This window comes from Anopheles stephensi, chromosome 3 (genome assembly GCF_013141755.1).
Source record: "Anopheles stephensi strain Indian chromosome 3, UCI_ANSTEP_V1.0, whole genome shotgun sequence".
Lineage (NCBI taxonomy): Eukaryota > Metazoa > Arthropoda > Insecta > Diptera > Culicidae > Anopheles > Anopheles stephensi.
Genome location: NC_050203.1, coordinates 5,083,281 through 5,103,347, shown reverse-complemented (window position 1 = coordinate 5,103,347; position 20,067 = coordinate 5,083,281). Strand labels below are relative to the sequence as shown.

The 20,067-nt window shown below is 46.5% G+C and overlaps 3 protein-coding genes across 8 annotated transcripts; 2 read left to right on the top strand and 1 right to left on the bottom strand.

Annotated features, from left to right (window-relative positions):
• Positions 1-363: 363 nt before the first annotated feature.
• Positions 364-13,285, top strand: LOC118510264 (phosphatidate cytidylyltransferase, photoreceptor-specific). 2 transcript variants are annotated; one of them, XM_036051858.1, is made up of 8 exons: positions 364-1,252; positions 3,864-3,997; positions 4,726-4,822; positions 9,452-9,628; positions 9,695-10,183; positions 10,257-10,388; positions 10,462-10,596; positions 10,663-13,285. In XM_036051858.1, the coding sequence occupies exons 1-8, from the start codon at positions 1,085-1,087 to the stop codon at positions 10,750-10,752; spliced, it is 1,422 nt and encodes a 473-aa protein (XP_035907751.1). In that variant the 5' UTR covers positions 364-1,084; the 3' UTR covers positions 10,753-13,285. The 2 variants fall into 2 exon arrangements, with proteins under 2 accessions (XP_035907751.1, XP_035907752.1); XM_036051859.1 differs by having other exon boundaries at positions 380-491.
• Positions 5,034-8,547, bottom strand: LOC118510265. Of its 2 annotated transcripts, none has more exons than XM_036051861.1 (4): positions 6,623-8,547; positions 5,590-5,898; positions 5,378-5,514; positions 5,034-5,301 (listed from the first exon to the last, which is right to left on the bottom strand). In XM_036051861.1, exons 1-4 carry the CDS (start codon positions 7,439-7,441, stop codon positions 5,235-5,237), a joined length of 1,332 nt encoding a protein of 443 aa, XP_035907754.1. In that variant the 5' UTR covers positions 7,442-8,547; the 3' UTR covers positions 5,034-5,234. The 2 variants fall into 2 exon arrangements, with proteins under 2 accessions (XP_035907754.1, XP_035907753.1); XM_036051860.1 differs by having other exon boundaries at positions 5,034-5,307; positions 6,623-8,545.
• Positions 13,286-14,607: 1,322 nt separating the features above from the next.
• LOC118510263 (protein spaetzle 5) lies at positions 14,608-19,450 on the top strand. 4 transcript variants are annotated; one of them, XM_036051855.1, is made up of 7 exons: positions 14,608-14,820; positions 16,927-17,017; positions 17,105-17,301; positions 17,384-18,111; positions 18,175-18,238; positions 19,037-19,245; positions 19,283-19,450. In XM_036051855.1, the coding sequence occupies exons 1-6, from the start codon at positions 14,804-14,806 to the stop codon at positions 19,212-19,214; spliced, it is 1,275 nt and encodes a 424-aa protein (XP_035907748.1). In that variant the 5' UTR covers positions 14,608-14,803; the 3' UTR covers positions 19,215-19,245; positions 19,283-19,450. The 4 variants fall into 4 exon arrangements, with proteins under 4 accessions (XP_035907748.1, XP_035907747.1, XP_035907749.1 ...); XM_036051854.1 differs by having other exon boundaries at positions 14,609-14,820; positions 19,037-19,360; XM_036051856.1 differs by lacking the exon at positions 14,608-14,820 and adding an exon at positions 14,960-15,281 and having other exon boundaries at positions 19,037-19,360.
• The last annotated feature ends 617 nt before the right edge of the window (positions 19,451-20,067 follow it).

Here is a 20,067-nt window from a genome sequence, read left to right as displayed (position 1 = left end):
GGTGACGCGGAGGAAAGAAATTTATTTCAGTTTGTTAAGAGCTCTCCTATACCATAACAAAGTGTAACGGTCAAATTTGAATTCAATCCTTGTTGATATCACCCTGTTGTACAGTATCGAAGCAGCTAGTGTAAACGTCAAGGTTTGCGATGGAATGAAGCACAGCGGACTGCTAGAAAAATTACCTGGTCAACATATCTTATTGCCCATTTTCAAACCATGTTTTTATTTTGTTTTACAAATGCTTCTTTTGAACAATGAAAATTGATTTAAGCTATTTTCCCATTAACTCATTTCAGAACCTTAAAATTCCTAGAAAAGTTCAAACTAAATGCAAAACCCGCGGATGTTGGTTAAAATGTCCCAGCGCCTCATCCACTGTGCAACTGTCCAAACAAATTGGCTGTTGTCAAATAGTGGGCCCAAAAGAAGGAAATATTCCTCGAAAAAGCTTAAAAATGTGTACTGCAACGTGAAAAACAAACCATTTTGTAAGTGAAGTCCCATCCCCAAGAAAAGCGGGCGAACATTCTGTAGCGCACGGCAGATTCGCAGGTTTTCGGTGCACAGCACCAGCTAGCAGCCAGAAGAAGTGCTCGCACCCTGTCTATTGTTTTGCGTCTGCCAGAGAGTGCAGTTCGGTTTTCCGGAGCGTTCGCAGTACATCGGTTGGTCGGTCGGTCGATCGGTCGGGTTAGCAAAGCGGAAAATTCTTAAACCAACGAAGCACAAAAAATCTCACCGCACATTTTCCTGCGGTGAACACAAAGATCAATAACCTTGTGGGGGCCTGTGTCCGTGTGTGAGTGTTTGGTGTGGTGTGGCCAGTTCTGGTCGCCGAGCGGCCGATACGGGGTGTTTGTGTGCTCGCTTGTATATGGGCTGCTAGATTAACAAAGTTATCACAGAGCAGCGCGTTGTGCGGTGTGTATTTTCCGTAGCAACCCGTGGTTCGAAGAAGTCGTACAAGTGGTGTTGGTGACGGTCAGAGTGTGCTGTTGTGTGTGAAAAAAGCAAAACATACCGATCCGAAAAGCAGCTGGTTTGTTGTTGAACCCGAAATAAAAGAAGGAGGCTGTGCATCATGAGTGCGACCGATGGTGCGGAGCTGAGGAGAAGGTTGCTAGCGGAAGGCGACGGCAACCAGCAACAGCAGGAAAGCCCGAAACAGCAACAGCAGCCAGCACAACAACAGCAGCAGCAGCAGCAACAACAACCGCCGGAGTGTGCCACCACGGAAAACTCGGACCATGTACGTTTCCCACCAGCGGGCAGTGCGAAAAATTTTGGTTCGCAGTTTATCGATTTTTCCTTCCCTACAAATGTTGCTCTCTCGCGCAATTTTCCCGACACACGCACCACCCCTCGCACGGGATAGAGGGATGGTTGGTGGTTCCGGTGTAATGGTGTTTTCTTTCACTGAGAGCGCTGCACGACAAACAGCAGATGATGAGTTTTTCTCACTTTCTCCCACATTTCGTAGCAAGCGCGGCGCATCCCAAAGGATGTCGTCGTGTGCCGGGATTGTTGGGTGCCCGAGAGCTAATCTCGCGAAGACAACGCGCAAACCCACGCAAACGGTTCATGCTCCGTTGCTCTGTTGGATATATATGTGGGGGGAAGATGCTGTTGTCTGGATGTAAACATGGCGAAGAAAAGCGTAGTAGGCTGTGGAGTATTATTTTTCCTATCGTTTTAGGCGCTCCGGTACGAACAACACCTGCATGCATCTTATCTTTATGGTCCGTGCAAACGGGCACTAATTAAATTTGCAACGAAAATGGGCGCTAAAGGCACACAACCTTTTCCAGCACGAACAACGAGGGTGGTCTCGGGCCCTCCGTGGCGTGTAATCCAATTCCCACCGGAGTAAATACGTTTCGTAATGTGGGGCTACATAATGTCGTTCCTTCCTCGTTTCCCAGTGGCAATAGGATCGCGTTTTTTTGTCAATTCATTTAATCCATCGATAGTTGTCGGACACAATCGTATCGATTCTGTCTGTCCGTGGGGAGTTTAATCTGTCCCCATGCAGGGCCGTGCTTACTTCATCAATTATACTGATTGGGCATCGAAAACGCGGCCCATATAATGATGTAAATTCGATTGAGGGTTGATACTTTCGCAGAGCAAATTAGCTAATGAGTTCTGAATGTGTCGAAGTAAAGCAGCTGTCCATAAGACCACTCTGCAAAGGGTCGAAGAAATTTTGATTCGAAACAAGAGAAAGACGGTTAAAAATAGCTCACATTACAGAATGTGTGTTACACCCACCGCACATATATTTTTGCTCCTTCCTTTTTTTTATATTGCCATATTTTGTGCCCTAGGGTACGCCGCAGAAAATCGTGCATCACAGCCAACCGCTAGGAAAACAAACACCTCCGATCGCGCCATCGTCAGCCAAAGTTCAAACCCAATCGCTCGCATCTCGTTGTTTACAGTCCGATCCCGCTCGGGCCGAGAGTAGCGTACGTGCGTGCGTGGTACACCGGAAATTGGTGCCTTTGAAGCAAAGGTACACGAGAATTGGGCGCGCGAGAGCAGAGCGAGTTATGTAACAGCAAAGCTAAGCGCGTCTCACCCAGTTTGGCCAGCCGTGTGCTGATAGCAGCCACCGGGCAGTTACCCTCTAAAATAGGCGCTCTCTTTATCAGCCTGTCAACCAGCAGCAGCGGCATCAGCAGTTACACCATGCGTCGTTGGTCATGTGTTTACACAGTAATCTTGCTGAAGCGTCCCGAAAGCAATTCCGGATGCGGTGGTACATGTGGTTGCATATACGAAGGGCATCCGAGAAATTGATGTGGAAGGCACATTCCATGTGGGTTTACTCGAACCGGTTTCGGATTTTTTGTTGTTTTGACTGCTGTTGTTTGGTTGAAGTCTAAACAATTTCGTTTCCTTTCTGGCCTCATTTGGATTGAAATGCTGTTCGTTAGTTTCTCGAGGAACAAGCGAAGAATGGAAGCCAAAGTGGCATTCCTATGAAATATGGTTCAGAAAATACCTTCAAATGCATGGGAATTGGAAAATGCGAATGGAGCTTTGAAGAACAGAGTATATTAATATTTTGGTTGGCTTTACCTCATGTTCAGAAATCTTATCTAATGTGAGAAAAAGAAATTTTGGTAGAAGATCAGCACGGAGATAACAGTGTGAACAGCAAGAATTCGCAAAGATACAGAAGAGTTCTAGGTCGGATATCTATGGCTGAGGTGGGTTGAGGATGCACACATGCCATCTTACAGATATAACTCTAATCTATTATTATCCTATAATACAGGTATTTGTCTAATGAAGTAATTTTTAGTAGTAAGTTATAAGAATGGGATGCTCCAACAATCCTTCAAGCCGTATTGAGTTGCTCGTGTTCGTGAGCTCATCAACGCCTTGACTCCAAGTTGCTTTGCGTCATCTACTCATCCGGAAGGCCTGAAACGGTCTAATGGATTTACTTTACGCAAATTGTCGCTCTTCTTTAAAATAATTACTAGACATAGTGCCACTTGAAACAGAAACAAATCGTTGTATCGAACGCGAAAAAAAAGGCAACCCTGCTTGTGTCGGTGTAGTTGCATCGCTGGAACCGACCGTATGACCGATAGACCTTGACAAGCCGTTGCCATTGCACCCCATACACCGATCGGGCTGGTGTTTCAATCGGTCGAAGGTTCGCCTGAATTGTTGCTGGAAACAATCGAAAGTGTGGCGTTTGCTTGGTGCTGACTGTGCTGGCTGTGCCATATTGTGCTTGACTGTTGGGCATTTTGTTTTGAGAACTGAAACTACTTTTATGCAAGGAACTAACTCGTTGGACGCATTGGTAATTCTTCTTTACTTCTTCTATCTTTACGTTTTAGGTTGACTCGGAAACGGAAACAGAGGAACGGCTGCCGGACGAAAAGTATGTGGACGAGATGGCCAAAAACCTTCCCCAGGGAACGAACAAAATGCCCGAGGTGCTGGGTGCAGCGTTGAGCGGTCTGCCGGATAGGTGCGTACACACGAGCAGCGGGGGGGGAGAGAAGATTTTTCGTAAGGTCCGGTTCGGTGCCCTCGCATACATTACCATCAATGCATGTTATCGCCAGTGGCAAATGGAACACCTTGCCGTGTCAGTACCGCGCATAGGTTGCATTTTGTTGCTAATTAAATAACACAATCTCTCGAGCAAACTTACTAAAAAGCGGCGCCATGGAAAGGAATTAGAAATCGTGGAATGTTCCAAAGCAAAATGCGCTCGCTCGCGCTCTTTCTCTCTCTAGAACCGCGTTTTGGAGGTCGAGCGTTTTACGTTTTAACGCTTTGCCGCCGGGGCTATTTCTAGCTTTTACCGCCCGGAGTAAACTGCCTTGTAATTGGATATGTACGCAGTGGAGAACGCTTTTGCGCGAGACCTTTCGTTACGTGCAAAAAAGAAAAATCAATGTCAAGATCATCGTCATGACGTGCAGTTCTCAAAACCGCATACGAGCGAGCTGCTGTTCGTCGATGTAATGTGTCTCTTTGTGCACTCGGCTCGGGTTTGTTTGTATCAGCTGTGTATAGGTTTTGTAGCGATTAATCACGTAGAGGCAAAAATAGATTAACGCTTTAATATGGTCGCTTTATGCGTTGTACAAAGGCACAGCTATTCGTTGTGCGTCCAAATGAAATTTTATTTAAATAATTGTATTGTGTAAAGATCGATTTGCTAATCTGTCTTTTTGCATTCCTTTTCAGATGGAAGAACTGGGTGATACGTGGCATCTTCACCATGATTATGATCAGTGGCTTCTGTCTGATCATCTACGGTGGACCTTTAGCTCTGATGGTTACGGTAAGCATGGATTTGAGAAGCATTGTATAAGGTACTGAAGAGGAGACAGACTCGTAGGATCGTGGGCCAAAACAGTCAAAGCACTGCATCGAGGGCCTTTCAATATTCCCCCAAAGAGCCAGATAACTGGAGCCTGGAGGGTGTAACACCTTAGAAACTATGTCGACTCTATTTAACAAGTCCAAAAAAAAAAAAAAAAAGGGCCACAATGTTTGAAGAATATCGTATTTGCGTCTTTATATTCGCGCTTTTTTAATTAATTAGTTAACCATTACTATAGCTTATCAATATCTGCCGTGACGGGGTTTGTTTTTATTGCAATGCAAGCTTCGCACATTGCATAACACCAGGCGCAGTCTTACTGAACTGTTGCAACGCGGACAAAATGGTGATGGTAACACTGTGTGGCAAGCTACTTGTAGACCGATTCCTTCATCACCTGATCGACAGACTGTGAACATTTGGCACAATTTTCCACACTGTTGCTGCAAGATAAAAGGGGACGCAAAGTTAGGGTTTCGGCTTTTGTCGCCACGTGCAGTGGATCGTCCTTACCGTATAACATTGGTAAGGATCGCGTTACGATTTAGCTCGGTGGCTAGCTTCGTTTGCAGCGTCTGCACCATATCCTCTTTGGCTTGGAGTTGCTGCTTTAGCTGTGCTATTGTTTCCTCCTGGGCCTCAAAGATCACCTAAAACATGTGAACGAGAGTTAGTGTTCAATTTGCTATCCACTTCCAGTCCAGGATTTGAAACGCTACCCTTACCCTTGATTCCTCCATACTCTCTGAGTACGATGGTGGTTCATCGAGACAGAAAAAGTCTCGCACCGCCTGACACGTGCGCATCGCATCGTCCCCCAGAATGGTGTTGATGAACGTTTGCAGTCCCTGTATTCGGTTGTCGATGAAGCCACTGCTAAAGTTGTCCCCGAACCATTTCTTACGCGGCAGCACCAGATTGCAGTGCGGGTAGAGCGTCCTGAGCTTGTTGTTTAGCCGCACAAAGTCGGTGTACCGGCGCAGCACCAACCAGCAGGTGTGTGAAATGCTGTTTTCGATGCGTAATTTGAATATCTGCCCGAGAGAAGCGAGAAAGGTGAAGGCAGAAAAGGATTATTACGTGTATTACAGTGCGATTATTATGAAAATGTTTTTTTCCCCAAATGCTACCAAATTGCTCTATAATTATTTACATTTCGTAACAAAGCCCACCAACCCACCAGCCAGCTACGATCGATAATCGTGTTGAATGGTTGTATCATCTTCTACAGCTAATCCAACATCTCAAATAGCACAGCTTGAGCATCGCGCAAATGTAATAACTGATCGAGTCGTTCACACCATGGCAGTATGCAAATTAACATCTGTCAATTGGTGGCGTGGCTGTGTCCGGCATCGTGGCTGGGTCCAAGTGTTTATCCCACTGGAACCTGTGGGGTGACGTGAAAGAAAGCTCGGACAAATGTTTACTAACCTGCGGCTAGAGCTGTTACATGAAAACCTAACAAACCAACTGCCATTCATTACAAATTTGTTGCAAAAGCTTGATAAGAGCAATCAAAACAACAAACTCAGAAACGTTTCCTTTTCCCGTCGTGTAAGTGTTTTTGAATCATCTTGCACGCCCCACACGCACACACACACACTTATGTGCAAACGGCACCGCTGGTTCGTAATTCTAACGCGCAGGCGCATGCTCCGTTCTGTTGTGCGTGCCATCGAACCTTGGAGCTCGTTCACCATCGTTCACCAGCGCTGTGTGCGTGGCGGTCGATCTCCACCCTCGCAGCCCACTTACCGTAAAGCGTGCCCGTTCCTCCATCACCTCGTAACCCACGATCGGAATGCGGACGGCGCTGGCATTCGATTTGAGATGCAGCTCCGATTTGCTCGTACCGAAATCGCTGCTGCTCAGCTCCGACGTACGGCGGCTTTCGTACAACCGTTTCGAGGAGGGTTGGGTCGTGGAACCACCGCTCGACCCACTCCGGATGCTACCACCAGCACCGCCACCGCGGGGTGCCAGTGATTGCTGCATCATCAGACCGGCAGGCACTGTATTCTTGACGGCCAACGTTTTAAGGCACACCTCCGATTTGGCACCGAGGTAAAGATTGTTGGTGCTGAAGCTGTTGGTACTAGCACTTCCGGCCACCGCACCTCCGTAGGCGGAATCAGCGCCACCTCTTCCCGGTGAATCACGCACCACACACAGGTCACTTTCCGACCGAACCGGACGTAGCTGTTGCTGCAGTTGTTGCTTCCCTGACGGCTGTAGCGTTGGATACGAGCTGGACCGTCTTAGAACGACTGACGGCGTATGGGTTGTCGTTGTTGATACGAGACGACCGTAAGCAGCTTGGGTTTGTTTGCGCTTTGCTTGCTGGTGCTGTAGAATCGATTGAACCGACGGTACGTCGCCGGTTGCAACAGCTGCTGTCATCTTCATGGCCGCCGTCGTCGTCGGTGCTGTTCCTGCTGCCAGCACTATTGCACCAACACCAGAAGGAGGAGGCCCGTTGTTCCATTGCTGGTGCTGGCTGTTGCTGATAAACTGTTGCCGCTGGGAGGACGATAATTTCTCCCTATCTCGCTTCTGTATGGCGCGTAGCGACATCGTGCCGTGCCTTTCGCTCGTACGCTCGTTCTACGCAGCTTCGCTATCTTGGCCGCGCGCCTCTGCGAGTAGAATGAGGGTACTTCGTGGCCCTCTTGTGCGCGCGCCAATGTATTTATTTATCAAATTAGTCACAAGGCGCGTTTCGCGGTTTCTGAGTGTTTGTGTAGGAAGCGACGCTGCTAGTGTACGGCGCGATACGTTTGTTTATCTTGCAGAACGTAATTTGACAGATGATCAAGTATGATCGTACGGTGCACTTAACACAAGCTTAGTATTAAGTAAACTTCACTGGATTGGCCATATTTTGCTAGAGAAAACACATTTTAACAAAGCACGTTCACTTTCCTGCCTCTGTAAAAGCAGCACCGTAGCCCGAACCGAACCGTAAACCTGCGTTACGCGATGCGAAATGAATGAATTTGCCAGCTGTGCCCGTTTTCTCGGTTTCGGTCAGCGAAAGCGAACAAATAGCAGCAGCAACAACAACAACAATAATAAGTCGGCGGTGGTCCTCGTCGTGGTCAGTACGCGCAAAATAACAGAGCCGTGCACTTCCTACCGCGCTTGGACGAGCAATTTGGGTTTGCTTGCTTATGCTGCTGCAGCTGCTGTGCGGAGGAGTTGCCTTCTGTTTGATGTTGTTGTTATTGTTGGGTGGGTTTGGTTTGCTGCAGCCCGCCCGCCCGGCTTCCGTTTCCAGTACCTCGTGCTGCTGCTGCTGTATCACTTGGCTACTTTCTCCACCTTGAAACGACCGGGCGAAATGGGGGAAATGGGGTGGTGCTTGTGAGCCCGCCGTGCGAAACCTTCGCTAGAAAGCGAACGTTTCATTCTCAAACCAGCGTAACTGCAGCATTATTTCGGCTTATGCCCGCACCTTTTACAGTTTCACGAAAAAGGGGGGGTGCTGGGAAACGAAACCTTTTTCGGACCGCACGTTTTCGCAACCACACACAAAGATAACACACTTTTGGCGCAAGGGAAAAACGGAAAATGTATGTTTTGCGAGGAAGCGAGGTTCGCGAACAACACACAAGCACCCAGCACCACGGTGTGTGTATCTCCGTTGAAGGCACAGAAGGCACTTTGCTGCTGATGATGATGATTGCGTTCGGGCTCGCCGCTCACCTTTCGTTTGTGGGGGGCGCATATATATTTCACGCACACAAACGTAAGCAAGACAAACAAGACAATGAAACACGTTCATCCGGCGGCGATGCGTTGCGCATCGGCTCCCAACTGAAAGAGAGCGAGAGCGAGAGAGAGAGAAGCAAAATATAAAGTTCCTTTGTGAACATGAACGATCAAACCCCCGTGGAGGAAACATGTGTGCCCCGGCGGTGGGTTGTTGATGTGTGGTAAAAGATCACGACACGATCATGTTGGTATGCGTGTCGGACAAGCAGCATCAGCAGCAGCTGGTATATCTGTCAGACGTACGACGAATAGGGAGTTGCGCAGGTGATCTTCATCAGCAACGTTCCTATACACACGGTTGCTATAGGCGACGCTGCATGCACTAACACTGCTGAATCCACTCATACGCATGCACCGATGCAACGGAGCCGTCAAAACATTTGTTCCGCGATGCGTCGGCGCGGAACTGCACGCCGTGTGCACTTTTAACCACATGTTTGGACAACAGTTTCCCGGTGTGATGATGTGCGTTCGTTTGTTTGCTGTTAGCGTAGTGCTGGAGGACATTTGAAATTAGCACATGGAAGGCTTAGAGAAGATTTACTCTAGGAAGCGTTGGATGGAGACCTTGGTTAGGGAAAATCCAATTAATGTGACTTTGCGAAGTAGAGAATGCGAATGAAATATTTAGCACAGTTTAACTTTATGGACTCAGCAATACGGCCAGGCCGTTCTTTATGAATAAAAAAAAAAAAAAAAAAAAAAACATTATGGACTCGGTTGTCTGGTGTCAATCTCAATCTCTGCTACAGACAGCAAAACTGGCTTATGGACACTAATAATTGAAAAATATTCTACCCATCTCCGTAGGCTCTCGCTGTTCAGGTGAAATGTTTCCAGGAAATCATTTCGATCGGCTACTCCGTGTACCGCATCCATGGACTGCCGTGGTTCCGCAGCCTGTCCTGGTACTTCCTGCTAACGTCCAACTACTTCTTCTACGGAGAAAATCTTGTCGACTACTTTGGTGTTGCGGTTAGCCGTGTGGTAAGTGTGGCACAACACCTCAATTCACCTTCTTTTACTAATCTATCTACCGTTTTGCTCTGCCAGGATTCACTCCGTTTTCTAGTCAAATATCATCGCTTCCTATCGTTCTGTCTGTACTGCATCGGATTCGTCTGGTTCGTACTGTCGCTCGTCAAGAAGTACTACATGAAACAGTTCAGCCTGTTCGCCTGGACCCACGTTGCGCTGCTGATCGTGGTGACGCAGAGCTACCTGATCATTCAGAACATTTTCGAAGGCTTGATTTGGTTTATCGTACCGGTGTCGATGATCGTCTGCAACGATGTGATGGCGTACATGTTTGGGTTCTTCTTTGGCCGCACACCACTGATTCAGCTTAGTCCAAAGAAAACCTGGGAAGGATTTATTGGTGGTGGATTTGCGACGGTTTTATTTGGGCTGGTTGCGTCGTACTTCCTGTGCCAGTTCCAGTTCTTCGTCTGTCCGATCGAGTACTCGGAAGCGGAGGGACGCATGATCATAGAGTGTGAGCCGAGCTATCTGTTCCGGCCACAGGAGTACAGCATCGCATTGGTTAGTTGTTGTACGGCGGTGAAGGTGAGATAGGCAACTGTTTTCTAACGGCCGTTCCTCTTGCATCTTTCAGTTTGGCGCTAGCAAAACGATCACGATGTATCCGTTCCTGCTCCACTCGCTGTCGATGAGCATCTTTAGCTCGGTAATTGGACCGTTCGGTGGGTTCTTCGCCTCCGGATTTAAGCGTGCGTTTAAGATTAAGGTAAGTTGACATCGTAATTCAGCCAAGGAAGGATCTTGTTCTTATAATGGTTTGTTTTCCGTTTTATTTGTAGGATTTCGGTGACATGATTCCCGGACACGGCGGTATTATGGATCGTTTCGACTGTCAATTTTTAATGGCCACCTTTGTGAATGTTTACATCTCTAGCTTTATTCGTTACGCTTCCCCCCAGAAGCTGTTAAATATGGTAAATCACGGTTTTCTTTTATGAATTCTAAAACCTTCCTTAACTCCAATCTCCTTTGCCTTGCAGGTATACAATCTAAAGCCGGAAGAGCAGCTACAACTGTTCAATCAGCTAAAGGACAGCCTGGAGGAGCGAAACATTATCAATTTAAATTAAGTTGCGCACCCGGAACGAGCGTGAACCAAGTTACCCCCCCATCCCCCCCCCCCTTCCCGTGTATCGCTGTTATGTTGTTGTATTATGTGATTGAGTATGGTTTTCGTTTGTTTATTATCACCTTTTTGTTTACCCCTTTTTTATTTACGCTTAGTTTAATGTACCTCTTTGCCATTCGGAAGCAAACAATGGGAACGACACCATTCTCGAAATGGGAAATCAGCAAACGACGCTTGTTTTCTACAGTTTTTTTTTTCTCGTAGTTCTTGTTAATTCACCGCCCTTCGCCCTAACATAGATTGTAGTTGGTCTACTGTTGGTACGATAGCTACCGGCAGCATCTGCATCATGCTACGAACCGTCAAACAGAACAAAATCTATCCATGATCTCGGGCTCCAAGTTATGGGGCCGGCAAAAACACGCAGCTGTCTATTGAGTGACGCACGGATTCGCGAGGCATTTTATTAATTGCCTAGTGTGGCCGCATGGCGCTCGATATGCAACAGTATTCTGCTGTGTAACACGCCTTTGTTTATAGGAAGAGCTTTCGTTTCGATTCCTTATTCCTTTAAATTTTTACAACGGTACCTTCATTGAGGCGAAACGATGGCTTGGTTGGTTGGTTGGTTGGTTATAAGTTATTACTAATAAAGGTCGAACGATGGATAAACGAGAAGGGAAAATGATGGCAAAGTTCGCGGCAACCGGTAAGAACATTTGTTTGCAGTATTCACATCATTACAGCGTTCAGTTGGTTGGTAAATTGTTCATTATTGCGTGATAGCAATAGGAACCCGCAATTTACCGCCAATGACGGGCGAAGGAGTTACATTTACTACTCGTGGTAGATATTATTGGGAAGCTGCAGATGGAGAGAATGGTTCCAACGGGTAGACAAAGCACGTGTTGTAGCCGTGACGAAGCATAACCGCATATATTTAACCGAACTGATAGAAAATCCAGGCTTTCATTCCGCAAAGTTGAGTGATGTCTTGGGGGATGGGGAGTAAAACCGGGGAGAGAATTTAGAAGAGCAAGTAGTTTTGTGCAATAGTATGTATATGTATATTATATACACACACTGTATGTTGTAGCGGAATGGTTCGAACTGAAAAGCGGTGAAGAGAGCCCCCCGGATGAAGGATGAAGGAGTGCAATTCAAGATTACCAAGAGCATATATGTATATCGCGTACGTAAAACATACACAGAGAACAAGAAGAAGAAACACCCTTTCACACTATAGTGTAAGCATTATCGGGATGTTGCAGCCCCCGTTGGTCTGTCGAAAGAACGCGGATGTCCTGCATGTCCTTACATTACAGTCCAAAGCCAGTCTGCAAAACAGCAAAAGCAAAGGTACATCAACGTGTAGGTTTGTTTTTTTTTTGTAACCATAGTGTCCCATAGGAGGATTCGAAGAAGGCACATTCCAGGAACGAGCAGGATAACGCGACACGCCGCGAGCTCTGTCAATCAAAGTGTTTCGATGAATGCACTGACTGTGTGTGTAGTAGCAATGTAAGTATGAACGGGTGGGTGGTGGGGTCGGTTGGATGGGTGGTTTAGCCAAACGGAACAGCCCGAATTAATACGATGTTTTTCGATGTTTTACCCACTGGGGGGTGGAAAGAGGTGTCGTCCTACACCAGCTAGAACTATATCCACAGCGCGCGCGCGACACAGTGCGTATCGATGTTTAGATTTGGTTTATTTTATATATCGACGTTTAAATAAAGCAATTGAAAAACGGTATGGTAGAGGACGCGAATCGTTAGTATACTGTTAGGAGTGATCTTCGCAGTGGCATTGGAAGACCGATCCCATTCACGTTAATGTTTTGTTAATGTATTTTTTTTCTTTTGCTTTCTCGTTTTCCAATATCGTTATCGTATTTGAAAGAGTAGATAATGTAAAAGCAATTATAGTTAGGTTCGGTTATGTTTAATTTTTTTGTATTGAAATTTTCTCATTGTGCCGGTTGTGTTTCACTCTTGGAAACGCCAGCCACACAAAAATACAACCTTAGCATACCAAAACCCGAGAAAGAACAACATTAAGCAAAGAAATATAACATATATTTAGCAGAAACTCCAGAGACCACTCTAACCATGTTAATCTCGTGTAACGTGTGTATGTATGTAATTGCAATAAGGGCAAATCCACTGTGTAAGCCGCCAATGCAGGCAGACAGCGCGCGAGCGAAGATAGTGGAGAGAGCTAGTTAAACTCGAGAAATCATCGTTAGTCGTTTTCCTTCTTCTATTCAGCGAGAGGACCGAGAGAGGGAGAGATAGTATGAATTGTTGTCTATATAAAGCCTGCCTCCGGGGGCTTTTATAACAAAACGTTTCGATAGTGTTTACCGAACCCCCTACGCTGGAGGGGGGAATTGAATTATATGAAACTTTAGCCTCCCGCGCTAGTACAACACCTCCTGTCTCCTGTCTACTCAAAAGTACCCCCTTAATAAAGATGCAACGTTGGGGTTGCCCTCTGTCCACTGTCCCATTCTCTTCGATGTGAATGTAGAACGCTTTGTGTGTGTTTGTGTCTTTTTAATGGTATTTTAGTTGGTTTTTTATTGCAATAAATGAAAGTATAAAATAAGTAAGAACGACCGTTAAACCTACTCATATACGATGAGCTGTGCACGTTGCTGTGACCGTTGTACTAAAATCGAGCTTCCGCTACACACTCCTAGATGGCGCTGTTAGAATATTTTGAATATTCAACCGATTTCTTCCCTTCAAATTGATGCGAAGTCGTGCAGATTGCTTTGCAGAATATTAAATAAGGCTTATCGTCAAAGAAAGCATTCCCCATTTAAATGTTTCACCGAATTCTTCTCTTCAAGAAGTCCCCGTTAACCCAAGCGGGCCCATTAAAACTCACCTCTTCTATCGAGTGCCCTTTCCTTTCACAGTGACGTCATTTTGGTCTCTTATCCTTCACCAAGTGGCTGCACATAGTTGGCCAACCATAGTGCTGAATGAATTCGGCACGCGGTTGCGCGTGCGCTCTTACCAAAAGGTGTTTGCCCTTTACCCGGTACCGTCCGTCTAGACGAGCGCTTCCGGCTAACCGGCCAGCGCGCCTGTCTACGAATCATGACGAAGCGATCCGCGAGCAAATGCGTGAAAATCTGCCCCGAAAATCCCCGAGAACGTGCCGGAGACGTGCGAGCAAGGAAAATTTGTCCCGGTAATGATGATGTGGTTAAAATGTCGTTAACGCAGTGTGGAAAGACGTCTAGAATGTGTCGCCTAGACATGGTTGGGAAAGGAAGCAAACGGAACAACAACAACCAACGCCGGGGGATTTCCCCATTTCGGTTAAGCTTACAGTCGGTTTGAACTGGCACATAATTGGTGGTGGTGTGTGTGTGTGCGTTGGGGCGATAGAAAGCATTTTTAATTTCGTTGAAATATGTATCGCATGCGAACATAAACTCATGTTTTAATTCGAATTAAGTTACTGTTTGGAGCTTTCCAAAGCGCGATTAGAGCTCAGATATCAGTAATCTGATTCTCTCGCTGGGTGCAAGGGAACCTCCAACATCCAAACAAAACGGTAGGCAAATTATGCAAATAAGGGAAAATTGGCACGCCCCAAGGCGCGGTTGCATGGGCGCATAAGGGCATGGAGCGTCGTTTGATCTTTAAATTAAGATTTAAACACCAGTATTCCCTTTTTTGTTGATTTAAAACCCAGTGTTTGCCTTGCTTTCTCTCTCTCTCTCTCACATTTAGCAAAAAAGGCTTCATAAAAGAGAGCTTAAGTTAATAAATTTTACTAACTTTTTTATAGTTCTTTATGACTGTACGAAATGCTACTTTTCCTTTTTCTTTGCTCGTAGTGTGTTAGAGCACTATGTGACCCGTGACAATTAATCATAATGCAGCGCAGAGAAAGATCTCACAGTTCAAGTTCAATGTTCCAGGTTAAGCAGGCGCTTGTGGGCGCTGTAAAGTGAACCAACCGAACCTGTCGCGTGCATCAGCTGAAGAGCATCACCTCGAGGGTTTGCAGAAGTGCCATAAGTTCCCATCATGTGCAGCGCTTACCCGTAAGTACTAGCTCCCTCTCCACACCAGAGCCCAACGACACAGTACGCACCGCACGGAAAAAACGCGCCCCCTAAGAGTAGGAGGTGTGCTGCTGATCATGATCGGGTAATGAGTAATACGATCTTTGCTCAGCGCGTCACCCGCGATCCCGGCCGTCAGTCGGCGGTGAGAAGTCTTCGCGCACGGTCGTTTCGGATTGAGATTAAGCTAGACGGTCGGTCGCATCGAGTGGGTATCCGTTAAAGGTGGCTTAAGAGGATCTTGAACTCCCGGACATCATTCTAGAAACACCTTAGAAGATCGCTCGGACACTTCCCAACCGGATCTAGTGCTGCTACCGTTTTCTGTCTGTGTGTGTGTGTGCGCGTTTTATTGTTGTGCTTTAATACGATTTGTCACCAGCGACCAAAGAAGCTGGAGAAGAAGAAGAAGAAGAAGAAGAACAGCAAAGAAAGAAGAGGTAAACAGGATACTAAGTCGCGCTAAGTCTAGTAAGAATTTTGGGAGGGTTTTTTTCTCTCCCCACTGTTTGACCTTCACCGGCGGGAGGAATTGTATAGAAGTGTGAAGGGAACAAGCGAAACCATCTGAACCATAAATTGGGCCACTTAAGTGAGATATCAACTAGAACGAATCAGTACCGAACCATGCAACAAACAAGTCGTCGTAGTAGCTTCTTTTTTGTGTCCTCTGCCAGAAGGCCCCTGCAAGCTCGCTGGGGTGTTGTGGTTGATGATGGGAACTTTGAACTCATTAATTACGGCTCATCGGTGGCCGGTTTTTGGCAGGGAGAATGGGAGACCGGCACTGAAGTTGCCCAACCAAAACCAGACGAGCAAAGAATGCTGAATGTGAAGCTATTTTTAGTTTGGTTGTAAAAGCGGCTTTGTTTTAGTGGAGTCTAACTGGAATGTTTAATTAGGAGCTAAATAAATGAAGTAGCAGTCGTACGCCTTGATCTTATGGCACGATCGTTGTGGTGGGGTACTGCAACGGATGATCACACTTTCCCTCTCGCTGTCTGGTTGGCTTTGTTGGCGAGTTCGTAGGTTATGCGCTGGGCAGGTCATAAAGTATGGCGCCTTGTTTAATTATCAGCCTCCTTCCAGTCGTACAAGGACCCATTCGTTCAAGAAACTAATCAATCTCGCGTACGATCGGCTACGAGATTAAGCCATTTACGTTTTTAAGCTGGTATATTGCAAACTGAGTAGAATGCACCCTTGCCAGGGAGGATACAATTTAATGAAAGCACGACAAGACAAGCAACATTGACGTGCAAGCGACCGTCCACCAGCTGCAAGATGTGTAAAAAGAACACGGCATAAAGGGGCCAGACTTGCGCCAGACGGATCGCCCAAGATCCAAAATTAAGCACGCGAAACGTACGTACCTCATCGACGCCGCATCGCCGGGTTCGTCGCTTCATCGCTTCACGCGCGCATTGATGTCATTTGACCCGTAGCGCCCGTAGTCTGTCGCTCTGCTGTTTCCTTGTTTTATCGCACACGTTCGGCACATGTTTCCCACACCCGATGGTGTGCTAATTTGTGCCGACCGCAGTGAAAAGGAAAGTGCGCAAGGGTGAATGTGGAAGAAAATTATCATTTATTGAGCACCTTCACCCGGTGCACTTGATTCGCATTTCCCTTTGATCGGGATTGGTTATTAAATAAATGGCATTACAATTAGTAAAAGGAATGTTTAAGCAAGCAAAAAGTGTTTCTTAATCTAATAACAGGGCTCAGGCGCTTGCGCTTGATTACGGTGGAGATCGGAGATTGAACCCATTGTTGCGCTCCGTTCCCTCGCCATTTGAATGCGGCGGCTGCGGTGAATGGCTTATGTGACAGTGGGACACTGCTTTGTTTGATATCAATCTAGGTGATATTAGTGTGACAAAATCGCTTACAATGATCCTCATCTTGCTTCTGGGAGGCTTAACGACCTTTTGGGTCTTGTGAGACACACAACTTTGGGAGGTTTTAGCCTCTTTAGCTGGCAGGTCAGTCAGACCCTCCGTTGGTCTGTTGGACAAATACACCAATATTTTATAATTTGAATAACAAATTAATTCTTTTTTAACATTTTTTTCATTATTTTAGGGAACAGAAAAGCGTTAGCAGAAAAAGTTCTACTGAAAAAGCATCAAATATGGCCGTCACCAAAGTTCTCCAGAACACATCACCGTTCGTGGTGAGTTCCATTTCCCTTTTGTTCATTTAAATTAAATCATTTTTGTTTGTTGTTTTGATCAATTTCCCGTATGATCTTCCTTTACAGCTCCTACTGTTAAATCATCTCGCTGTTGTACTTGCCAATCCCTCGCCTTATCCCCATCCAACGCTCGCTCCTCAGAAGCCAGGCTGTGGATTGTACGGGCAAAGCTCCTGTCCATTTGTTCCAGCTCCACCTGGGACAACTCCAAAGTGTGCCTCACCAGGGTCAACGTTTTGTGAATCAAATCCTGACTATCCTTCGTAAGTAGCACTCTAAACAACGCAGCTAGTACTGTATGTAGCACCATTAAACACCCAACTTTCTACTCCCATTTACTCCCAGCTACCTAATTAAGCACCTCGTGGAATCGTTGGGCTATCAGCGTATCATTGCCAACGAGGAGATGGTTGATTTCGGTGCAAACAAACCAATGGAAGAGGAGGAACATCTCCATCATCATTATCATCATTTTTATGGGTCGTTCAGTCCAATGGAACCATCCAAACCGTCCAGTAAGCCTCCACCGTCCTCGGGTGCTGGCTATAATTATATCACACCATCCCAGCAAGCTCACGGCACTGCAAACTACGAGCAGAAGCGTCCCGTACCCGTTCCACAGCCGATCTACATTCCCAAGCCACAACACTCGTACCACTACAACTCGTACGTCCGGGCTCCGATGTACAACCGGCACGGAGGATCATCCGGTTCCGGTCAGGGATACTATTATCCACACCCGCAGGGTGGATCTTCCCCTGGTTCATCCAGCTCATCGCCCTCGGTTACTCAATACAGTCCTGCGGATTGGTTGAAACGCTTCGCCCGGGATTTGTCGGACAAACATAGCCGTGAGGCACGATTGGCATCGCTACGCCGAGTTGATGAATCGATTGATCCGTTCGAAACGGAACCGGCACCGTTCCGTCGTCCTGCCGTGGTGAATGAGACGGTGTACGAGCGTTTACTGGCGAAACATAATCGTCCCAAGAGGGAGAGCGAGCTGGGAAAGGAAACGCTGTGCAGTGTGAGGGAACGGTACATCACACCGCAGACGGCACTCAACACGAAAGGTGAGAATGGAGATTTATTTGAAACTTTTCGGGGATTTTTGAAGAGATTTATTGTCTTTACAGGGAACTGGATGTTTGTGGTTAATCAGGAGAACTCGAGACAGCTCGTCAAGACAGAAGTTTGTGCGTGAGTATTCAATTCAATTTTGAAATTCATTTTCATGTTCACCGAAGCGCCATCTAGCGGTGACAGAAACGAAGCAAGCTCAACTGTGTCTTTGCTAAATGAAGCTGTTGCTAGCAGCGCCACCTTGCGTTGAAAAATGAAAGCTTTGATGAGGGTTCTGAATTTTATTTTGCAGTTTTCCTCCTACAAAAGGGAGAAAATGCAAGTTCTTTAAAATGTTGGAATAAGATAACATGAATACCATTTTCTCCAGTGTAATGCTCCTCACCAAAACTCCTCAGCCATTATTTGTATGCACCCCTTCGCAACAAATACCTGCCCCGACCTAGCACAACTCTTCAATTGTCAATAGTCCTTCCCGGTTTTTCGTTTTTGCATTTGGGAGGAAATTTCGATACAACCGGGGTGAAAATTGTGCATACAACCGCGAGCACAGGGGTACAAACATTCGGTGTCCCCTACAATGAGCCTTTTCCGACGCGTGTTTTTCAGTTTGGCAGCCAAGGGGATTCGAACCTGCCTTATCCGGGCGATCGAAGTAAAAACGTTCCCTCTGCGTACATCCTTATCGTCGTGTGTGTACGAAAAGCGGCATTCCTACGCGGCCATATCGCCGAAAAAAGGGGATTTTTCCCCTCACGGGTGTCAATTGCCCTAGCACCAGCACCCTAACACTCCGACTTGGTTTCCCTCGGTTTTTGGGCCGGGGCCAGTACCAAGCCACACTTATTAACCTGCTTCTTTTCCCGTCTTTAACTTCCCACGTTTTCCCCCGATGCAACATGTGCAAAAATGTAGGTCAACGGAATGCTCCAACCTGTGCAGTTTTCCGGTAGGATACAGTTCCCGGTGCGAGCAACGATACGTCCAGAAGCGGCTGGTAACGCTGGATCCGAGCGGAAGGAATCTGTACGTGGACACTTACTGGTTCCCGAGCTGCTGCGTGTGTTCGTTATACTCTGGGAACAGAATTTAATCTCCAGCGCTAGTGATCAACGCTTCAGAGGGTAGTAGTCTTAACAGTTCTATCGAAAGAAGAAGAAGGTGACGTATTTATGGAACTGACAAATATTATGTGTTCCTTGATTAAATAAAACAGCAAGAAGAAAGCTTAACGCAAAACTGTTTTAAATATTTGTTATAAGCAGACATGCAAAACAAAACAAAAAATCCTCCTGGAAACATCTTGCCAATAGAAGAATAAATTTTATAATAAACCACTTCATCATCAGCAGCATGCACGAAATAATGGAAAAGAAAGAAGAGAAAGCACGAGAGCGAAAAGGATTAATAAATCGAATCCACTACAATGGCGCATCATAAAGCAGTCAACGAAATCATCATCTGATGATCGTGTGTCCTTTCACGGACACGGTGCTTGCTGCTTCAGTAGCCCAAATACAAACACACTCACACACATGTCTGCCCGGTCCGTACAGCAAGGACACGGTGCAGACATGTAGTGTGCAGTGCTGCCCGAAAAGACGGAGACGAATGGGCCCATCGCCAAGAATTATGCTACCAGTAGATCATAAATTTTATTTTTAATCAGCCACAGCCCGGTTTTGCATGCTCGCCGTACGCATCGGGCCGGGCATCACCAGTTTGGCATTCCGTCTGGCCGCCTGTTGTTGCCTTTGCTGCACAAAAAAAACTCAAGCGCGAAGCGGGAAGCGATCGAGGGGACCGAGGGAAGAGAGAAATAAGGACAATAAGGCTGTCATGTTCTGGACGTCGGTCGGTCGGTTGTTATCCCGGTTGGTAGTGGTAGTGGTTGTTGCCGACTCGCATTAACAAAAGGGATAATCGAGGATATGGGGAGCGCACTG